Source organism: Melopsittacus undulatus, chromosome 5 (assembly GCF_012275295.1).
Source record: "Melopsittacus undulatus isolate bMelUnd1 chromosome 5, bMelUnd1.mat.Z, whole genome shotgun sequence".
NCBI lineage: Eukaryota > Metazoa > Chordata > Aves > Psittaciformes > Psittaculidae > Melopsittacus > Melopsittacus undulatus.
The window spans coordinates 14,650,650-14,670,894 of record NC_047531.1 but is presented as its reverse complement, the minus strand read 5'-3'; the positions used below and the strand labels follow the sequence as shown (position 1 = coordinate 14,670,894).

General features: G+C 39.0%; 1 protein-coding gene across 2 annotated transcripts in view; it reads left to right on the top strand.

Annotated features, from left to right (window-relative positions):
- Positions 1–3,055: 3,055 nt before the first annotated feature.
- Positions 3,056–20,245, top strand: part of SAMTOR (S-adenosylmethionine sensor upstream of mTORC1) — a 36,711-nt gene continuing 19,521 nt past the window's right edge. Inside the window, exons 1-2 of one of the 2 annotated variants that reach the window (XM_034063269.1) lie at positions 3,056–3,281; positions 15,587–15,728. In XM_034063269.1, coding sequence (XP_033919160.1) covers positions 3,116–3,281; positions 15,587–15,728 — 308 coding nt within the window. In that variant the 5' untranslated portion in view covers positions 3,056–3,115. Of the gene's footprint in view, positions 3,282–15,445; positions 15,467–15,586; positions 15,729–20,245 lie in introns of those variants that run through there. The other variant, XM_034063270.1, reaches the window with a different exon arrangement.

Here is a 20,245-nt window from a genome sequence, read left to right as displayed (position 1 = left end):
ACCAGCTCCTCCTTCATCCCCCCAAAATCTCCATTCACTGCTCCAGGGAACTGCCTTCTCCAATCACCTTGCATTCGGAGTCTGTCTCTGGGAGCCATCTCTCACCACATACTCTGTTGTAAGTATCTGTGTGTCCTGAAAGCATAAAGCCTCTTCCTTGAGTTTTCTTTTATTTTTGTTCCTGGACATACCTGACATCTGGTAAATGCTGTTTACTTGCTTACTGAAGCGTTAAAGTGCTAAGCCACTTCTTTAAGAAGGGAAAATGTATTTTATATCTTGGTCTACTTTCATATAAAACCACTTATGTTAAAAAGTCAATACTTCCTATATCCTGTTTTTTTAATAATAGCTTGTACACCAAGATATGAAAGTAGTCTGTGCACTGAAGTACTAAGTGGGATTTTTTCCCTCACAGACGTATTTATAAAATATCAGAAAATACACAACACACTGAAAGTATAAAGCAACATAATAAACTTTTATTAAAAAAGGAGAGTTATGTAAAAACTGTAATGTCTTAGTAGGAAAGTATGCTACTATTAATACTGTAAGTTTTGAAGTAGTTGTGATAAATTAAAGCCACTTTGTATTTAAAACCACTTTGCCAGTTTTAGCAAGCACTCCTGAGAACTGAAATCAAAAGAACATAAATTAAAGAGTAACTGTTTATTATTAATCTGAGAGAGTATATTTCACTTATGTGCAATTTCCCTGATTTTCCAGTTCTACAATTAGGTTTCCAATTTACCAGCACCCAGATACACTCACATATTGGCTGTGTGCCCTACACTTCCAAGTCCAGATGCTCACAACTGAGGGAGTGGGGGGCTTGATGTCACAGAAGTATCTGTCAGGCATCCTCCAAATGCCTCTATGTCTTTTCTGTCACTGGTATTCCTACTCTTTTGAGAAGACCCCTCAGTGCTCTTGTATAGGATCACACTGCACATAGAAGACTATCTTATGCTTTTTCTCTTCACTCTGTGCTTCCCTAAGTCCTACACAATGTAAAAGTGGAAGGACCATCAACCACTGTGTAGGCTCCTCCTTAACCAAAAGGTTCCTTGTAGGTATCAATGCAGTCTCTTTTACACTACCTTAATTCTTCTTATATGGACTTGCATATAAAGCTAGTAATAGAAACATTTCAGAAGGCTATCATTAACTCCAGCAATCAAGTCTTCTTTCTAATTTGGATTTGAGTTCCTGGACTAATCTGGTGAATATGAAATATAATAAACCCTAGGAGAAGCCGATTTTCAGATGTTTTCCAAGTCAAATTAACATATATTGGTGTTATTTTCATTAACACATGATCATTCTTTTTTTCTGTGTCAAAATTAGAAGAAAAATCTACCTGAATAACTCAATCACCACACTTCTTTCTCTTAGTGGTGACATGAAAAAAAAAATAATTCTCCTTTCCAATATTCCCCTGTATTTTGTTTTAAATATTCTTACAATAAAATACATTATGGCATGTAAATACAGTGATGGAAGATGCAAACCACACTAAAGTTTTGTAAGCATTTACTGAAAAATAACAGTACTGAAACAGCAGGACCTTTAGGCACAATGGGGAACCCCTTGTCAGGGCATTGGGTGTGATGCAGTATATGCCAACGCAGCTTAGAGTGAAGTGGAAAGGGGATGTCTTTGCAGTCAGTAACAATGCAAAGCTTTTGTGTGGACATTGTGGGGTTTTTTTGTCTGGATAATTGTACCTTCAAAAAGACACTTATCAGAAGAGCAGAACTCCACCCTGCTCTGTTATTAGCTGTATTTTTTTTTTTTTGGCACAACTGACACATTGCTGATAAGGACCTGTTATACACCCACTGCATGTGTCACTGACTTCTCATTAGGATGAAATCTTGACCCTACCCAAGTCAGATTTGTCACCTATTTAATTGTAGCCACAATTACCTCCTTAATGTTTTCTAACATCTTCAGAGAAGACAATTAGCTGCTTCTGGCCAAGCCAAACAAGCAAGTGACTTCATGGCAGATTTCCCTGCCATGATCTTGTGAGGAGTGGTTTTGTCGCCTTATTTCCAACAACAGCTGAAAGAGGGAACTAAAATACTTTGGGTCTGGAGAAAGGCTGCAGCTGGCAGAAGCTGCAGACAAAGGTCTTTCCCTGTAAGGGGCAGTTTTGCTGGCTGCAGTTGTTGCTCCTGCTCCAGTAGTGTATTTCCACATGAAAACTGTGCTCTGCCCAGAACAGGCCTAGCAGCACCATGTAGACATAAAAAAAAACGTACAAAATGGTGCTCTTCAGATATTCGCATTCACCCCATGGGCATGCTTTACCTCACTTCGAACTGAGTTTGTTTCTGCAAGGTCTTTTGTAGGCCCAGAGTGGGTTTTACCATCCTACTTCAGAGGGAATCACAGACTTTTACAGGGGTCTCTAGGCAACGTGTCTGCTGGGGTAATGCAGGGAGGAAAGAAGAGCCACCACTGCATCCATGCCCTGGAATCACAGAATTTCAGGGTGGTTTGGGTTGGGAAGGACCTTCAGATCATCCAGTTCCAGCCCCCTGTCATACCATGTGACATTGCTGTAGGCTCTGTCCAACCTGGCCTTGAACACCACCAGGAACGGAGCATTCACAACCTCCCTGGACAACCCATTCCAGTGCTTCACCACCCTCCCAGTAAAGAATTTCTTCCTTATATCCAATCTAAACTTCCCCTGTTTAATTTTCAACCCATTACCCCTTGTCCTGTCACTACAGTCACTGATGAAGTCTCTCCAGCATCCTTGAGGGCCCCTTCAGATATTCCCTTCAGGAATCCGCACTGCCCCTGGAACCTCCATGTTTTTTCCCCTAACTCCTGCACTAGTCCGTCAAGCACCCAGGGCTACCCGCTCCATACTTGAGAGTTCTGGAATCCGCAGACCCGGAACTCCCGCTGTGTGGCCAACCCCGCACCCCCCCGAGACAGGCCACTTGGCGCTCAGCTCCTCGGCCCGCCCGACGGCGGCGGACTCCGTGTCCCGGCATGCCGAGCGGGCGGAGCAAGCGCATGCCCGCCCTTGCCATAGCGCCCGGTGCTCACGCCTCCCCCTCAGCCGGGCTGCGCGCGGCGGAGCAGCAGTTACACCATGGAGGCCGTTCCACAGCCACGGCCGCGGCCCGGCGGGACTGCCGCCGCCGCCACTGCCTCCCTGCCGCCGCAGCCCCCGGAGCAGGAGCGGAAGCTGGAGCAGGAGAAGCTGTCGGGGGTGGTGAAGAGCGTTCACCGGCGGCTGCGCAAGAAGTACCGGGAAGGTAACCGCGGGGGACGGGGCCGCCCCCTCCGCGCCGCCCGGGCCGGCCGCTCCACTCCGCGTGGGAGGGATGGAGGGTGGCCCGGGAAGCAGCCGCTGTGCGGCGGCGGTAGGAGGGAGCCGGGCTCCTCGCGGGCCGGGGTGTCCTCCTGCGGGAGGGCCGGCCCGGTGTCCGCAGCCCCCGTGGGAGCTGCGAACCGCTGCCGAGGGGGGTGTGTCGGGGGGCAGAGGCCGGGAGCTAGCGGCTGGGAGCAGCGCCGGGTGCGCTTCCTGCTCCTCCCCGGGAGGCTGGGGGCTCGGTTGGCACCGGCTGCTTGCAGCCGTCTCCGGCTCTGCCGGGGTCCTGCCGGTTTACTGGAGCTCTTGGTAGCAGGGAGTCCTTCCTGGCTCGGGAGGGCTCGCAGCGCATCTCCCGGAGCTTTTCCTGTGGGATGGTGTGCAGGGATAATGCTGCGAGGTGAAAACGTGCTATAGGTGTGCTGCCTGTGTGTGGACATGGGTCCCTCAGAATGGCCCTACCTTACTGCTCTGTGCCACTTTGAATAGCTGACAGCTAGGCCTTTGGCCACCGGCAGCTTCTAAGTCATGCAGCAGTGTTTTCCACACTGAGGATCTGCAGGAGTGAGGAGAGCAGTCGGTTGTGAATGCCAGGAGGGATTGAATGGTGATCTGGAAAGGCATGGGTCTTTGTGAATTGTTTGTGCCGTCTATCTTTCAGCTGTGGAGAAACAGTTCAGGCTGGAGCAGTAAGCAAAAGAGTTGTGAAAAAGCTGTTACAAAATAAATTACTCTGAGTCCTGAAAAATCTACTTTGTCATCAGTATTAACGCCCTTGTGCAAGGTTCTTATGGGTGGTATTGGAATGCTTAAAACCTCCCAGAAATGCTTTCTGATGAGTGCCAGAGTTGAGATTTGTTTACTGAAATTTGCAGCTTCCTCTGCTTGATTGTAATCTGTTCAATCTTCCTTATAACACAGGTTACAAAAATATTCATCCTCCATTCTTTCAGTGAGTCCACAGCCCTTTGGTGCATACCTGCAGAAGGATAGTCATGAAATGGGAACTCTTTCCTGTTGCAAGCATGACTTCTTGCCTGTTCTCTCTGTATGACAGTCTTAAAGAAACAATGTCATACTGCTTTGTGAACTGCAGAAGTCTCCACAGGAGCCTGTCCATGGGATTTGGGCAGAGATATCTACCTATCTAGACATTGATCAAAAGTTGCTGTTTATTTTGGCTTTGGTGAGTCAAAAGGGAGGATCTCCCTTGTTCTTCCAACTTTTGAGTGAAGGAATGTTGTACGTTTTAAAGTTCAAATTCTAGCAAAGGAGTCAGGCTTTTAGCAGTTCATATTTCTCTGTTATTTCAGAGTGCCAGCAGATTAAGACAGACAAGCATTGGCACTGTTATATTAAAAAATGTGGGCAATCTCTGCAAACAACTGAACTTTTTATAGATGAGAGCCTAAACTACATGGAAGCCTGTGTCTCAGCAAAGAGCAAGTTAGCAGGGTAAGTTTTGTGTAACTGCTTAACTGAAAGAGCCATCAGTACTCTTAATTTACTTCTTGTATCTGGTAAGTCATATGTTAGTGAAGACTTTGCAGTGAGTTTTCAAGTTGCTGTAAATTAGCAACACTGTGTATGTTCATGGAGAGAGTTAAAAACCAATCAGTTCATCACCTCATGCCTCTACCACAAGGAGAGTTCCACCCATTACCTATTCATCCAATCATAGGTGCTCTGTACATGTTACTAACACTTAGTAGTCATAGTACTTCATACATTAGGTTCTTTCAGCTTTAGAATTTTGGTTTTGGAATCTTGTCCCTACATCTGTCCATGATTCTAAAAGCAGGCTTGAGGATCTCCTTCCTAAATGCCTTTAATGTCACTCTGAAATTGTAATTCTTGGATGTACTTGACCTCTGAAGCAGCTTTCCTTGATTTTTTTTTTTTAATTTTCTAATACTTTGCAGTACTGACTGGCAAATACATTACCATGACAAAATCCAAGTTGATAGTTTGCTGAAGAGAAATAAAAAAGTAACAAATCATCTGTAAGTTTTAAGTATGATCTGAATTATAACTTGGGTCTGAAAAAGCAAGGAGGAGAAATGCATTCTTGGTTATATGTGCTTAGGGTTTACTACACAGGGAAAGCCTCATGACTCCATAGTGCAGTGCATCCACCTCCATGTGGAGCAGAAACAGAGCTCTCTGTATTATTCTAGAGTCCTTTATTCCAGAGCCTTGTGTTGTGCTTATTTTTGTTTTGTCTTTTTTTTTAACGCTTCTCATGTTTACTAGAATTCTGTGAAACAGTTTCCATTTTGTCTAAATAAGCAATCAGTACTAGAATATCTCTTGCATGGACTTTGGTGCTTTTTAGGTATTTAAAATAGAATCATATATTAATTTTGTTGGTGGAGGAAAAAGCTTGGCGACTATTCTTCTGAAAGCTATATGATTATGTTGCACAGGGTGGATAAGTCTAAGAAAGCCCTTATTGTTATATGATCTTAGGTTAGTGTCTTCTATTAGAAGTGTAGGAGAGAAATAGATGTGTCCTTGAGACACTGAGATGTTTATTGATAGAAGTTATACAGGCTTGATTTTAATAAGCTGATTTTTTCAGGAATTCATTTGCCTTGCTGATGTTAGCAAGGCTGGCATTTTAATGGGGAATTGTAAAAGGCGAGTCAGTGTATTATCTGACTTGCTTATAACTGGCACCATTGTTACAATTTTGTTTTACTTTCTGCCATGGTTCCCCTCCTTTTTTGAAGATGAGTCAGTGCACAAGTGACAGTATGCTTCAAAACTGCAAGCTAGTGAGTTTCTGAAGAAGTTCCAAACATGTCAAAGTGCAAGAGAAATATTTCTTAAGTGAGGATGCATCACAGAAAAACTTTTTGCAGTTACAAGGAATTACTGCAGTAAAGCTTAGTCAGCATCATGTCATTTAAACCATCATTTAAAGGGCTTGATGTTTTTTTTCCTGGTGGAATAATGCAGCTCTTCATCTCTATCAAAGCTGAATCTTGGCTTCTTTTTCAATTTCTGCATTTGTTGAACCACTTCTACTTTTAAGTATGGTGGATGAGTTTTGTATGTACTTCTGTATTGTGGCTCATGTCATATCCTAATTCCAGAGCATGCCAGCGTATGACAAAACATTCACCATGTTTGAAATTGTTCAACTTAAATTCTTTTTTGTTTGTATTGAAGTGCATTGGTGTTTTCTTCCTTCAACAACTGTAGGTTTTTTTTACTGTGTGACTAGTACCGACCTTTTCCTATTTTCATAATATTAATAATCTAGTATGACTTCTAGTGGGAATAGTTATATTTTTTTCTCCTTTTTCATCTTCTTTTCATCCTTTTCAATTTCCTGTCTTTCCCCTCTGTTGTTCATTAGTAAATAAGGAAAGTATGTAATCATAAATGCCATGTTAGATTTGGTATTTCATGTTTGCAGGATACTTTTTCCACTGTGGCTCCTATGGCAGTATTATGCTGTATCTTTTAAAATGGTTTAATGAGGTTTATCAGATGAGTGTGGGGACTTTGGTGAGTGAAAAAAGGTGTATTTTTTTCAAATTAAAGTGGTTGGTCCCTGTCCAGAGGGAGTGAATGTGTCAACTAAATTAGCTAATCCTTGTGAGTAAATTGGTTAAAAGTTGCTTCAGACTAAGGCAGTGATAAAGACAAACAATGCCTATCTAGTGGTTCCTGATGATACACATAATTCCTCGGGTTAGCATATAAATTTTGTCTCCATGAAGAGAATTTCAAGTGCGAGCAAAAGACACTGAGCTGTAACATGCTCACTTAGGAGTATATGTTGTTAGCCTAAGACTTGTGTTTTTCTGAAGTTTTACTCCTGTTTCCCTTCTAGAATGCATTAGTTTCATCTTAATTACCTTACACGCCAGGATGAAATTTAAAAGCTAAAACAGCTCTCAAGTGCTCAGTTACTCACTTCAGAGAAACTTCAGGGCTCTACATGCTTGATGCAAGCACTTAGAAAGTACAGAAATTAGGGTTTTTCATGAGTCTTGAATTTCTCCCACTAGCCTGTTACAACATTGGGATGTTTGCTTTAGTCTCTTGGTTCTGTTGCCTGCTACTGTATGTGACCCCAAATTTTATAGGATCTTCTTATATGCATCCTTTGGGCACCTGCAGCTGTGGGCTGGAGCATGTTGTATTAGTTGCATGTGTGCATGTATACTGCATATATTGCATGCATGCTGATGTCTGTCAAGCCCGATAGGCTTGTAAAAGCAGATTTAGAGGTTTGTAGGGAGCTAAACATGATCTGCTGAACATCTGCTATGTGATATTTGTTTGTTTGTTTCCTGTTGCTTGTAGCGGCCAAGTAGGCTTAATTTTTACTGTAGTAAAAATCCCTTCCCCTGATCACAGAGGCAGTCTTTTTTTTCTTTTTTTTTTTTTTTTTCCCTGAGTTGTTTATTACTTTTATAGTCATGCAGGGCTGTATTTGTCAAGTAAACACTTTTATTATGCATTATGAGCCTCAGTTGTAGATGGTTTTGTATATAGTCTGGAAAGATGATTTACAGGACTCTCTACTTCTCCCTGGAAATTCCTATTAAGTGCAAGTGGGAATAAATGCTGAGCTATCTGTAAAGGTATTTTATGAAATATTTTGCCATGTGTTCACTAAGATGTTTCATTTCTCCTTCCACACACTTGTTAAAGCTGTTCAGGCTTAAAATTACACAGAACTGGTACTTGTCCTGGTTTTAGTTACTGTATCACAGGAGCTGATAGAAACATTCCTAGGTGGTAGTCTGATACCTTTAGAGAAAGATTTGTTGAAATGTCAAAGAGATGGATAATAACTTTATCAGGAGTTTTTCAAATTCAGAAAATTAGGGAGAATTTACAGTACCCTGCCTGATGATAATAAGTGGCCTGAGTAGGTAAGTGGTTTAGACATTCATGGGAGAAGTGTCATTCTAAAATCAGTTGCTTCATGGTCTCTTCCTCTTGCATGTTTCTCATGAAGAACTGTGGGAGAGCTGAAGTTCTTCCTGATGTGAGACAGGAAACATTTTGAAATAGTGGCATTTTCACAGGACAGGAAAACTTTGTCACTGACCTCTGCGCGTAAGTTAACAGTTGTTACTCCTTTTTGTTAAATGAAACTGGCTACTGTAGAAATAAATGTAAGTTTTCAAGGTCTCTCTTTGTCTTTTCCCAGTTGCATTAATTTCTTGGGAGAGGGAGACATTCTGTAATAGTAACTGTTACATTTTTCAAGCAATAGAAACAAAATTCCATTTCATTAAAATTAATGCAATTTTATGACATAAGCATTAAGATACGATTGCCCTTTCAGTTTGCACACCACAGTTTTGCAAGGAAGCTTCTTTAGAAATCCCATAGTTGTAGAGTTTGGGGGATTTAATCTTTGGTTATATATATATATATATATATATATATAGTTAGCTCACAGTTTTTGAAAGCAGCACGCTGGCTATGGCACAGACTTGCATCCACTGAACAAACAACTGTGTGTAACCTTCTTCCCTGCTCCTTTATTGCTTTGGGGGGAAGATGGTGTTCCTGTTGCAGGGTCAGCATAATGAAATCTATACCTGTGCCTCATCTGTTTCCCATTTTTGCTTCTGCATTTGCACAAATTTCCCAAAATCAGTCGTTTCTGATAGTATGTTCATCTCTCTGTTGGTGGTGTTGAGGTGCAGCACACAGTCTATCCCGCAAAGTCAGGTTTGGGGAAGAGGAGAGGGGTGATAATTTCTGTTAGAGTAGACCCAACACCTGGGGGCAGTAATTGCTTAAATTATTACAAATAGGCTCCCGACTTGTTTGTGTGACAGCCATCAGTGATTTGTAGCAGATCAGAGACCCAGATCATTGCTCAGAGTGATCTAAGCCGACTGCAGTAGATGTCTTCAATAGCAGATGATTTGTGCCCTGGTTGTCTATGTAGTGTAAACAGATAGATAGGAAGTTTACCTGCCAAGTCAAATGTAGAAACTCTCATTTGGTCAAGTGAATCTTTTCTGTGTGAATAGAGGGAAGAAATGTTTAGATAAAGAAAATGAGATTCTGTGTTGGGTTTTTTTTAAGATTTTATTGTGAAATATTTCAGGTAAATCCTAAGGAATTTAAAACAAACACTAGTCAGACAAGAGAAGGAAAATATTAGCTCTGACTGCTTGAACTTTGTCCAACTTGAACTTCATGTTCTGTATTTAGTCATGTAAAACTGGAAACCGTGAAGCCAAAAATGCCTAATGCCTTTCATGAGAAATACTGGATATACTGTTTTAGTAAGAAAGATGTTCAATAAGTTTCTAGTTTATCTTGTGCACACTGTAACTTGTAAATAGCATATTAGCTGATATTCTTCATGTAATTAGTTTTAGTGATCGTTGCCACAGCATCCAAACATATAGTAGTACAGCTAAATGTCAACTGACAGGTCACTGTTAATGACAAAAATTTTGTCAGATATTCATAGGAATTTTATTTCAGCTTTAGCCTCATGGACAGCATAGGATTGGTTTTCCCATTTATTGTTCAGCATATTGTGGAAATTTAGCATGTTTATTGTTTCTAGCAAGTACTGAAGAAGCAGTATTATAAAAGCTAAAAAAGAGATGGATTTGCTTCATTCTGCAGTGCACCACCATCAACAACAAAAAAAGTCTTGCTAGGCATTGCTAGTGCCAGCAACTTTTATCTGAAGTTATCCAGCATTGTCATGGACACTTTTTAATTCTGGGGATAAGTTTGCTTTATACAATGAGCAATTCAAAGAGCTTTATTAATAACTGTTGTACAAATATTAATGTGTCACTTTTGCTTTTCTTTTATTGTTAACGAATGTATTGACCTTATTTTCTCCTCTACCAGAGCCATTAAAGACGTAGGTGAGAAGGTAGCGTGCTGTTAAATAGGAGTATTGAAAAGGCAGTGGATCGGATCTGTTGTTTTTTTGTTACATTACCAATTTGTATCAGCATGTAGGCAGGTATCCTTTAAACCCTTGTTTGGTTTTTTGAATAGGTTTGGGGTTGGGTTTTTTTTTCTTCTTTTTTTGTGGGGGTTTGTCAGTTAAGTTTTGGGATGCAAGATCTTGCTTGGTGGAGGATGAAGTATTTTGTACTTGATTTTGAGCTTGTCAGAGATGACTGCACTGTTTTTCTGAAGAGCACCAATCAAATTAAGAAAATGAATAATTACAAAACTTGTCTTATTTTTAACTCTGAATGACTTTACTATTTTATTACTTGATATAAAGCAGAATGATTCAAATAGGTTGTTTGGATTTCAGTCCCATTCCAAAATGAAAAATACTGCCTTTACCAAAACTGAGCTCTGTTTCTTTTTTTATAGAGGGTTGTTATTTATTTAAAATACCAATTGATTTGTTCTGTCAGAAGTTGAAGAATAGTTGACTGATAAATTTTTCTGTTTCACAAACATACCTTAAATGACAGTTCCACTTAACACCCTATAAAGAAATATATTAAATGTATTTTTAAAATAAACAAGACAGAATTTAGGATGGAAGAAAGCTGCATTTTTGTACTTCAAAACAGACTGCCTGGAGAGAAGAGTTATGGTGTGGGATTGTCTCACTAAGAATGACAAACCTGGTCTTCTCATGCTCTGCTGGGGGCCCTTGATGGGATCTTGTAAATAAATCTGGAATGACAAGAGGTCTTACTGAGCTTGTATGACTCTTTCTTCTTTATTGTAAGTGTTTTCGGTTGTTGAAACTTCCAGCTAACGCTAGGTCTCCAGTGCTGTTACCCACAATTAAAGCTACTGTGTAATTAGGATCATTTAAAAATAACTTCTTCATGCCTGACCTGTTCTGTCTGTGACAGGGTTCAGAAACTGCTGATTACTTTGTGGTTGGGTTTGGGTTTATGATTTGGCTATTATGCAGGCAATATTAATGTGGGTGGAAAACATTTAGAGGGATTCATCTGTTCTAGGTAAACAATATTGGATTTTTGTTACTGCATCAGAACTGACTGTGTTACAAAGAACCTACAAGTTGGTCAGTTATTTGTTCACTGACAATTGCTAGAAAGATGGGCTTTGAACTTTTTTGTTTTTAAAGGAATAATCTTCAACGTGAAGAGCAGGTAATACTTATTTTCCAGGCAATTCTTATAAAGAGGAGAGCAAACATTAAATTTAAAATGTCACTGTACTGACTTGAGAAGTGTGTGAAATGCCTGTTATGAGCCAGTCTTGCTGATCACACTTTGCAGCTGGGTGCTGGCATAACTGGTTTCTTCATTGAGACCTGAGATGTATGAAGATCTCTGAAGAGTCAGTGCTACAGACAGGTTTTAAAATGCATAAAAGGTGATCCCCAAGTGCATGGTAAGAGTGTAGAGTAGTCTTTAACTTCATTTTATGGTATTGTTCTGAGTATATGAGATGAAATGTATACTGTGCAAATTCAAATGTTAACTTTAAGATGTGATCAAAGCTGCAATACTTTATTATTATTATTATTACTATTATTATTGCTTTAGATTAACCTGCCACAAACATCTCTTTAATTTACAGCATTATTGACTGCTTAACAGAAGATTTTATTTATCTTATTTCTTTAGTAGCCATTAGTTTTGTGGTGAAATTTTCCTGCCTTTTTGATTATATAAGCAATGATTAATAAATAAATAAATGTTTAACTACACTGGAGTTAATGCAGTGTTAGCACGTGAATTATAATGTAGTGCTTGAAAAAATTAATACATAGCTCTAGTGTGTTCTGGGTGTCAGTTCAAAATTGGATTCTGCAAGACCTGTTGTAGTCACTTCCTCAAAACCTCAGCAGATGGGAATCATTATTTGCATTTTCAACTCAGTATTGGAGCATGAGTCTGGAATTATAGTTCCTGTAAATCTTATGTGCCTGTCTGTGCCTTCTCAGAGCTCACCCTGGAGAAGAATAGGGGGAAAAAACACCAACTCAACACCATAGTACCTGCTCAAGGGAAGTTGGACCTCAGACCCTTCTTTGAAAGTCCATGCACAATTGTGCCTGTGTCTTAAGACCACCCTTTATCTGCAGTTATTTTGAAGCTTATATTAAGAGAAGACAAATGGGCATCATATAAAACCCAGTACTGACAGTGGGTCAACAGCAGATGCTTAGACAAGAATATATGAGAAGTGCTGCTGGAATATCACTGTATGCTTGCTGACAGTTCCATCTTTTTCTGGTTTCATGGTCTAGGAGCTCCTGAGTTAGAAATTGCATCTTTGAATATGGAGTTGTCTCTTTATACTTTTCTTGAAGGTCTCCTGCTCTTAGAACAAGATGTTCTGTATTTACCCTTCCTCTGTCAGTTGTGATCTTGAGTAGGTCTGTCCTCTCCTGCTGTCATCTGCCTTTTTCTTGCCTTTATGTGGGTGTTCCTCATGCAGAAGCTGTGCTGGATCTGTCCCACATTGACATTTTCTGTATCTCTAGACCTGCTGTATAGGTAAATGAAAACAAATGAGAAGTGCACACAGAATTGACTTGAAATAGGATGTGTGACAGAATTACTCTGTGATAAATTTTTCACTTTTGTTCTGTATGTCTCTCCTAATAGTCTGTATCATTCAGTTTTATTTTCTTGTCAGCTGAGTGCCAAGAAGCTGTTACTGTCGTAAGCAGCTCTGTTATAACCCAAAGTTCATGTCCTAGAGTGCTAGTAGTCAGCTCCAGGTCTGTTGCTACATGTCTAAATTTAGGATCCCTTATCTGCGGGCTCTTTTGACCCTTGTCTGATTTTTAGAAAGAGGCAAATATCTCTGCTTTATTCAGAAGGAAATAAGTATTGCTGTGGGAACAGGGACTGAGTGTTAAAAAGGAGGCATCGCTACTTGCTGTAAGAAGGGACTGGCTAGTTAGGTTGGGAACATCTGGTCATTGCATATTTCTTCTTACCCATCTGTCTTCTTTCTTAAGTTTTTTAAAAAAAGTGGTATTTGGGAATAGAGTAATTGCTAAAGAACAGACCATATGAAGTAATGGAATAAAAAAACAGTATTAAACTTGGGATTTTGTATTTGTGATATTTTCCCTTGGTAAGTGCTCATTTGTTACTTTTTTTTTCCTGTTCTAATTAGCCATGTATCCTTCAAACAGAACTTTCGCAACTGCATGTTATTCAGGCATTTCACGGTTGTCTGGCGTATGCATTAAGATTCAGAGTGCTGTGGCACAGGAAGTAGGAAACTTTATCTAAATTGCACCAGAATTAATTGGCTAGTGAGAATACATTTTGACCTCTGCCAGTGCTTTCTGCCTTGGTGCTGTTCTGCACATAAGTTCTGCACTTTATCGACACAAGAAATAAAGATTTGTAAGAGTTGTGCTTGGTGTGGCCCCTTTCCTTGCTCTCTTTTGTCAGTAGAGTATGTGCTCTCCTCCTGTGTGATTGTTTCTACAATCCTGAAAGCTCAGGGAAAGTGACACACGGGTTTTAGCTGAAACCTCTCTCAGGCCTGCCTACAGTTTGGCTGTTTTCTCTGATGATCAGCTGGTGACCACACTAGTGCCTTTGCTATAAAGCAAAGCTTGGATCTGAGCTTGGATCACTTGTGAAATAATGAGGGATATCACTCAATTATAATACTACTTTTATTATTTTGTCCGGTCTAATAACTTTCTCATAGATGCTTGTTGAATAGCAATCAGAATACGTGATTTCTTACATAGCTTCTCTATTTTGTTAAAACTAAAATCATGACCACTCCCTTCCATCTCAGCTTCCATCTCACACAAGGGAGTATAAATACCTGATTTTAAATATGACTCATTTTGATGATTGTACAAGTGTGCTAGATTATTATTTTGAAGAGAAAATTGCTGTGACATCCCTAAACCAAACTTAAATAGGGAGTAGCCTGGATGTTTGGTTTAAATCTCCTAAGTATGCAACAATCTATACTTGTCCATCATACCCAGTCTAGTTGTAGAGGGGAGGACAGGTGAGGTGAGGGATCATTACTCAAAAAGGAAGAAATCTGTTATTTATTGCTAATTAAAACAAAGCGTATCAAAGAAATTGCTGTAAGTGGGTTTGAAACAGAAATTTCTTATGATAGGAGAAGGATGGATTATACTGTAAACTACTTTCAGGCTTCAGCAGATATTAATAGCTAGCTTCTGCTTGATACACTTTAAAATGCTTCTTTGTAATATGAGGGTACTATAAAAACTGGCTCTGGAGCCATGTGGTGAAAAGTGTGTTGATTGTCTGAGTCAACGGTGTAAGTATATTTCTGCTCTTGAAAACTTTGTTTTAGTTGCATCAGCTTATAAGTGCAAAATCAGTAGATAATTCTCATTCTACAGTTTTATATATTTATACTAGATGTGTGCACCTGTTTGTGATTAAGAAACATAAGGGATTAGTGAAGATGATACTATTGAGCATGTATTTTTCTTTCTTAAGGCAGAAATCTGTTTTAATAAGGTATACCAAGAGTTTTTACATATAGAAACTAGGGTAGGAATTGTGGCTGGGCACAACTAGCATTTATCTTGGCTTTGTTCAGCAATACATTATGTAAAGCAAGGTAGGAGAAGTGGATACTTAGTAGCAAAAGAGGGAAAATCATCCTTTTAATTACTTTGAAGTGCCAAAACTTAACTGCAAGATTTCTTTTCAGCAAGATGAGGAGCATGGAAATAAATCTGTCCCTAGGGATCAGCAGATGATTTTATCTGTGATTTCCTGACTAGTTGATTTGATTCTTCAGTACTGTCCCCTAGAAGCCAATTCATTGGAACTGGGTAGATCAGACAGACATCAGTGAAGGGTTGAATTCCTTTTCCAATGTATCCAAAGAAATCTGTATTCTGGACTAAGCTTTCTTTTTGGCATTTTTGCATGTAGTGTCATCTGTGGTATTTGCCATGAACATGAGTGCTACTAGGAAATCTAGTCTTTCATTTCTGAAATGTTTGTCATGTTAATACTCATGCAGAGAGACCTGAAAGCAAAACTTCCCAGGGATGTGAATTTCACAGAACAAACTGAATGGAATCAGTATACTGAGAATATTGTTAGTTTCTCGAGTACCCAATAGTTCTTTCCTTCTCCAAAAGCTGGACTTTTGTCTGTGACTGGAAAAAGGGGACCTTGTTTTTGTTACATGCAGGTAAAGTAATCTCTTGGTGTGTTACCTAACTTCTTTTAACTGGAAGATGGGGATTTTGCCATGGATATAATGAGACTCTTTGTATCTAATGTGCAATTTCTTTGTTGTTGTTTTGTTTAGTGGGAGACTTTGATAAGATCTGGCGTGAGCACTGTGAGGATGAGGAAACTCTGTGTGAATATGCTGTGGCAATGAAAAACCTTGCAGATAATCACTGGGCAAAAACTTGTGAAGGGGAAGGCCGAATTGAATGGTGTTGCAGGTAAATCTTAATGTATTTGAAAGATGCAATTGCACACTTCTGCTTTATTTATAGTACAATTGTTAAGCAGTTTTTGCTTTTTTGCTAACTTTTAAGATTTGTTCTCTAAGATGTTAATAATTCATTGCTTCCCAAAACAAATACCTTCTTGCTGTTCTGATCTGCTAAGGAAATAGCTTGTGAAGTGTTTTGTTATGATGTGACCCTTTTTTTAAAGTATCTTCAACAACCACATTTTTCTTCTCCTCAAATACTGAAGCTGTAGCAAGTAGAACTATGAAGTAATTTTCCATACTTTTGAACCTAAACTGAGCAAATGCAGTAAGGGTAGCTCAAGTTTAATTTTCAAGTCCTCGGTTTGATTTGTGCATATAATAGTGTTTGAACTCTACATGTGAATCTCTGGTGCTTAATTTTCAAGTTTTAATCTCCTGCAACAGACTTTAACCTCTGGGAAACTTGCTTTAAATCAATTTTAAAATTACTCTATGTCATAAGCATCTAATTTGTATTGGGTTATAATAATTGTAAAGACGTTAAGGGGGTTCAGCTAAACTATTTCAATCCTTGAAAACAAACTCCTGAAAGTGGAGAAATGTTGGTCACTCAGGATTCCTGCATACAGCTGGCATCCAAAGTATACCATGGAATCAGCACAACTAAATAAAACAAATGATTGTTGATCTCTAACTGGGAAGAGAATTTATCAACAGTGCTGCCTCTGAGAATGACTTTAGACAAACCAAAAGTAGTCTCATATGCTAGTCTGTAGGTCCTGCAGGTGAGTGTTGCAGTGCTGGGCAAGAGGCAGCAAACAGTAGATGTGGTATTGTTAAATTAATTACATTGGTCCTTTAAGCCCCTAAAACAAAACAAAACCAGAAGGGGAGAATGGCTCTGAAAGAGTTGATGTAGAGTACATCTTGGTGGCAACTTGAGCTGCTGTGTGGTTTCTGGAAATGGAGCAAGTAATAACAAGCTCATTTCCTTTTTCCATACCATCAGCTTGTAAATATCTGAAAACTATTCCTTTATGTATGTATCATTTATTGTTTAGCTTAACCAGAAACCCCAGAAAGACAACCTACCACCACCAATAAAACCCCGTAGTTCAGTGTTTCTTTATAAACCCTTTTCTGGACATGTATTTTGTATCCAAGTTATCCAAGTTATAAGAGAGGTGAATCATCTTGTAAAGAACTACACCCAAAAAATAAACACAGCTTTCCAATGGCCTTGTCAGGGATAAATAAAGAATTATAATTGAGGTAAACTCTTGTTTATGTTGTAGACCTTGTTTAAGTTTTCTGTGTTTTAGGGGGGTTTATTATGTTTTTGTGTTTGTATTTTTAATTGGTGTGGCATTAATTCATGCTCATTTGTGATTCCCCAGCAACTCTTTTTTACAGCATTCTTCAGTTATTGGTTCCTTTCTTGCACTTGTGCTATTTATTACTTCTGTGGAAATGCTGATACTTGTATTCTCCTTACTGAATTACACTCTTGAATTGTACTGAATTCTAATATTGAGATTTCTTGCAGCAGCACAGTTGCCACCCCAGTTTGGCATTATTCTCAGATTGGTTAAGAGAAGTACTGACTGTTCCAATGTTCAGGTTATCCATGAAAAAACTGATTGTACTGGATCCAGGGCAGATTCCTATGAAACATTGCCCAGTATTGTCTTGCATTCTGATTGTCAACTAATATGTGAAACTTTTTTCAGTAGAAGTGTGTGCACTTACTCTCATTTCAGCCAAACAATATTCTCTTAGCTTTGTAGCAAGCTTGTCTGGTACCTGGTAGGACAGGAGGGGAACAGTTGATGGCCTGTATATTGAAGGGTTTTGGCTTTGTCTCACTTGATTTCTGTTTGTAGTTCCTACAAGATTTACAAAGTAAACATTTAAATAAGTGTTTGGGTCTTGTAGAATGAACTCATGTTAAGAAGAGAATCAACCTGGGAAGAGACACTAAAATGCGCTCAGCATAAAGCTTTGGTTGAAGCGTTTTCAGTTTGCAAAGTTAAGGGGTCAGGAGTTCTACATCAGTAGAAAGAAGGGTACTTTTCACTTCTGTGTGTCTCTGATTAAACCGAGGCCTGGCTGGGGACCAGAACATAATAGATTGACTTGATTCTGCAACTTTTTGTTCTTTCTCAAAGGGCCAAGAGGTGTGCCAGACAAATGGCAGGTCCCATTGTTGTTACTTCTCCTTGTGTCTGGGTGCATAATTGCATGCAAGAGAACTTTACTTGCATGAGACTTCACTGAAAGCTTTTGTTCAATGTTTTAGTTATGTCACCATGACAGCAAGAAGGTACCCAATGCTCTAGATGAAGTATAAGTTGAGAGTGGAATGCCAAAAATACTTTGGAACCACAGGTGTGTCCCTGCTGAAGAAAGGATAGTAGAGCTTTTTTGTTCTAATGTGAAGGAAGATATTTTCAGAGACCTGAAAATCGCAAGTGTGTTTTCACTAGCTGCAAAAAAAAAAAAAAATCTTTCCTTCATATTCTTTGTATTGTCTTATAAACTAGCACTTGATAGAGTAAATTGGAGAATGCAGAATAACCACTAGAGAAGCCATAAGTACTTCTCAGGATCAAGAATAACAAATTTCTTTCATGGTTCTCCTTTCTGAAGTCTTTCTAGCTATTTAGTTGAAAACACTGGGAAAAATGCTTTTTCTAACAATAATTCTTCAACCAGATGGCATAAAAAGTCTTACTTTACCTTGTTAGTTTTGACTTAAATATCGAGGCTTTAGAAATGGTGAAAGATAGAAAGCAGTATATGAAAGACTGTGCTAATAACCATATGCTGTGTTCTGTAGGGCCAATTTTATTTATTGTTTAAGGGCAACATTATGCAGCAATTAATTAGGGACAGGGGCAGGGGGAAGAGAGATTAAAACTTCATCTCCTTCCAGGTGCAGGTTAATGATCCCCTGAGTGGGCAACACTCAATTATCCTTCCCTTGCTTTCTTTTTCTGTCTTTGGAAAACCAAATATAGAGTAGCAAATGGTATTTGGAAATTAACACTTCTGTTTCTGTTTAATTTATATTACAACACAGAACTTAAACCAAAATAGGGTAAAATGATATTTACCCTGAATAATTGTCCTAACTCTTAATTTTTGCTGGCATAGGTGGGATGGTGACCTTTTGTGTGGACAGTGAATGTCAGCCTCTTCTGGTTCTAGTTAGAACAAAATAAGCTAGACAAGCAGGTTTGCTTCTTTCTGTTGCCTTTGCATCAATGTCAAGACTTGTGTTGACTTGGCTATTTTTTTTTTTTTTTTAAATAACAAAACCCCCAAATCTGCACTTCTGACTGTCATGACAAAATGCTATTTAGACCTGCTTTTTAAGTCTTTTGTTTCATAAGCAAACAGAAGAAATACGGCTGTGATGAAATTAATGTTGGGTGAGTTCAGAACAGTTTGGAAAAACTTGTAGAGAATAGATGTTAGAAGCTTATCTTAAAAATGTGATTTACTGGGAAGGGCTCTGTCAGTGTCTGTCCCTGCATCCATTACTAATGAGTATTTTCATTAGCAATCTGCTAGAATGAAGTCTGTTTATTAAATTTGCAAATGAGACCAAATGGAAAAGAATTCACACTCTGAGAGCAGGATTGAAATTAACAGTGTTGTCAACTATACTAAATATTATCAACTGTACAAATACAGGCCAGGGAGTAATTGGTTGCGTCAGTCTTTTACAAAAGCATTTGGATTGTGTAGCAGGCTACAAGCTGAATACGAAACAGTTATGAGATGCTTTTGCAGTAAAGGCAAATATTATACTGAAGGGTGTTAATGAGGTTGTTCTCAAGATACATAAAGTACTCTGGCTTTATTTAGCATTGCTCTTAGCCAGAATATCACCTTGGCCACTGCATTTAAAAATAACAAACAACAGTGCAGCTCCAAGAAAGGTAAAGCAATGAGCAGAAGTCTTTTTTATTTTTTTCCTACAAAAGCCTGTGGGGTTTTTTTTTCTAGAAACTGGAGCTTTCTTGTCAAAAGGAGAGAAGGCTGAGTAATCTCTTACAGGATCGAGTAACAGGTCTCTGCTGGAACTGCAAACTGATCCTGTTTGGTTTTGGAAGATTGAATGAATAAATGAATATTTGAAGTCACCTTAACACTGTTTTGCAGCTTTCTTGAATGCAGTTAGTCAAGTGATTCACTTTCAGGGGAATAGAATTAAGAGGGAGGTAGTGTAAACAGGAGGGAGACCGTTTAAAATGGAGAAAAAGACTTCATGTTCGTTGTTCATGTTTGTTTGACAGTCTTCATTTTTGCTCTTAAACACTGCTTTATTCTGACAAAACCATATCTGTTTCTTTAACACTAGAACTAATTAGAGCAGTGATCATATGATAACTGCTGGCTCTTCTGAGTTCTAGAAATCCTCCAGTAATGAAGGATGTTGCTGCCAGAAGCAGCTTGGGGTGGACATAACAGAAAAGAAACATTGGATTACAGATCTAATTGTGTTTCTCAAAA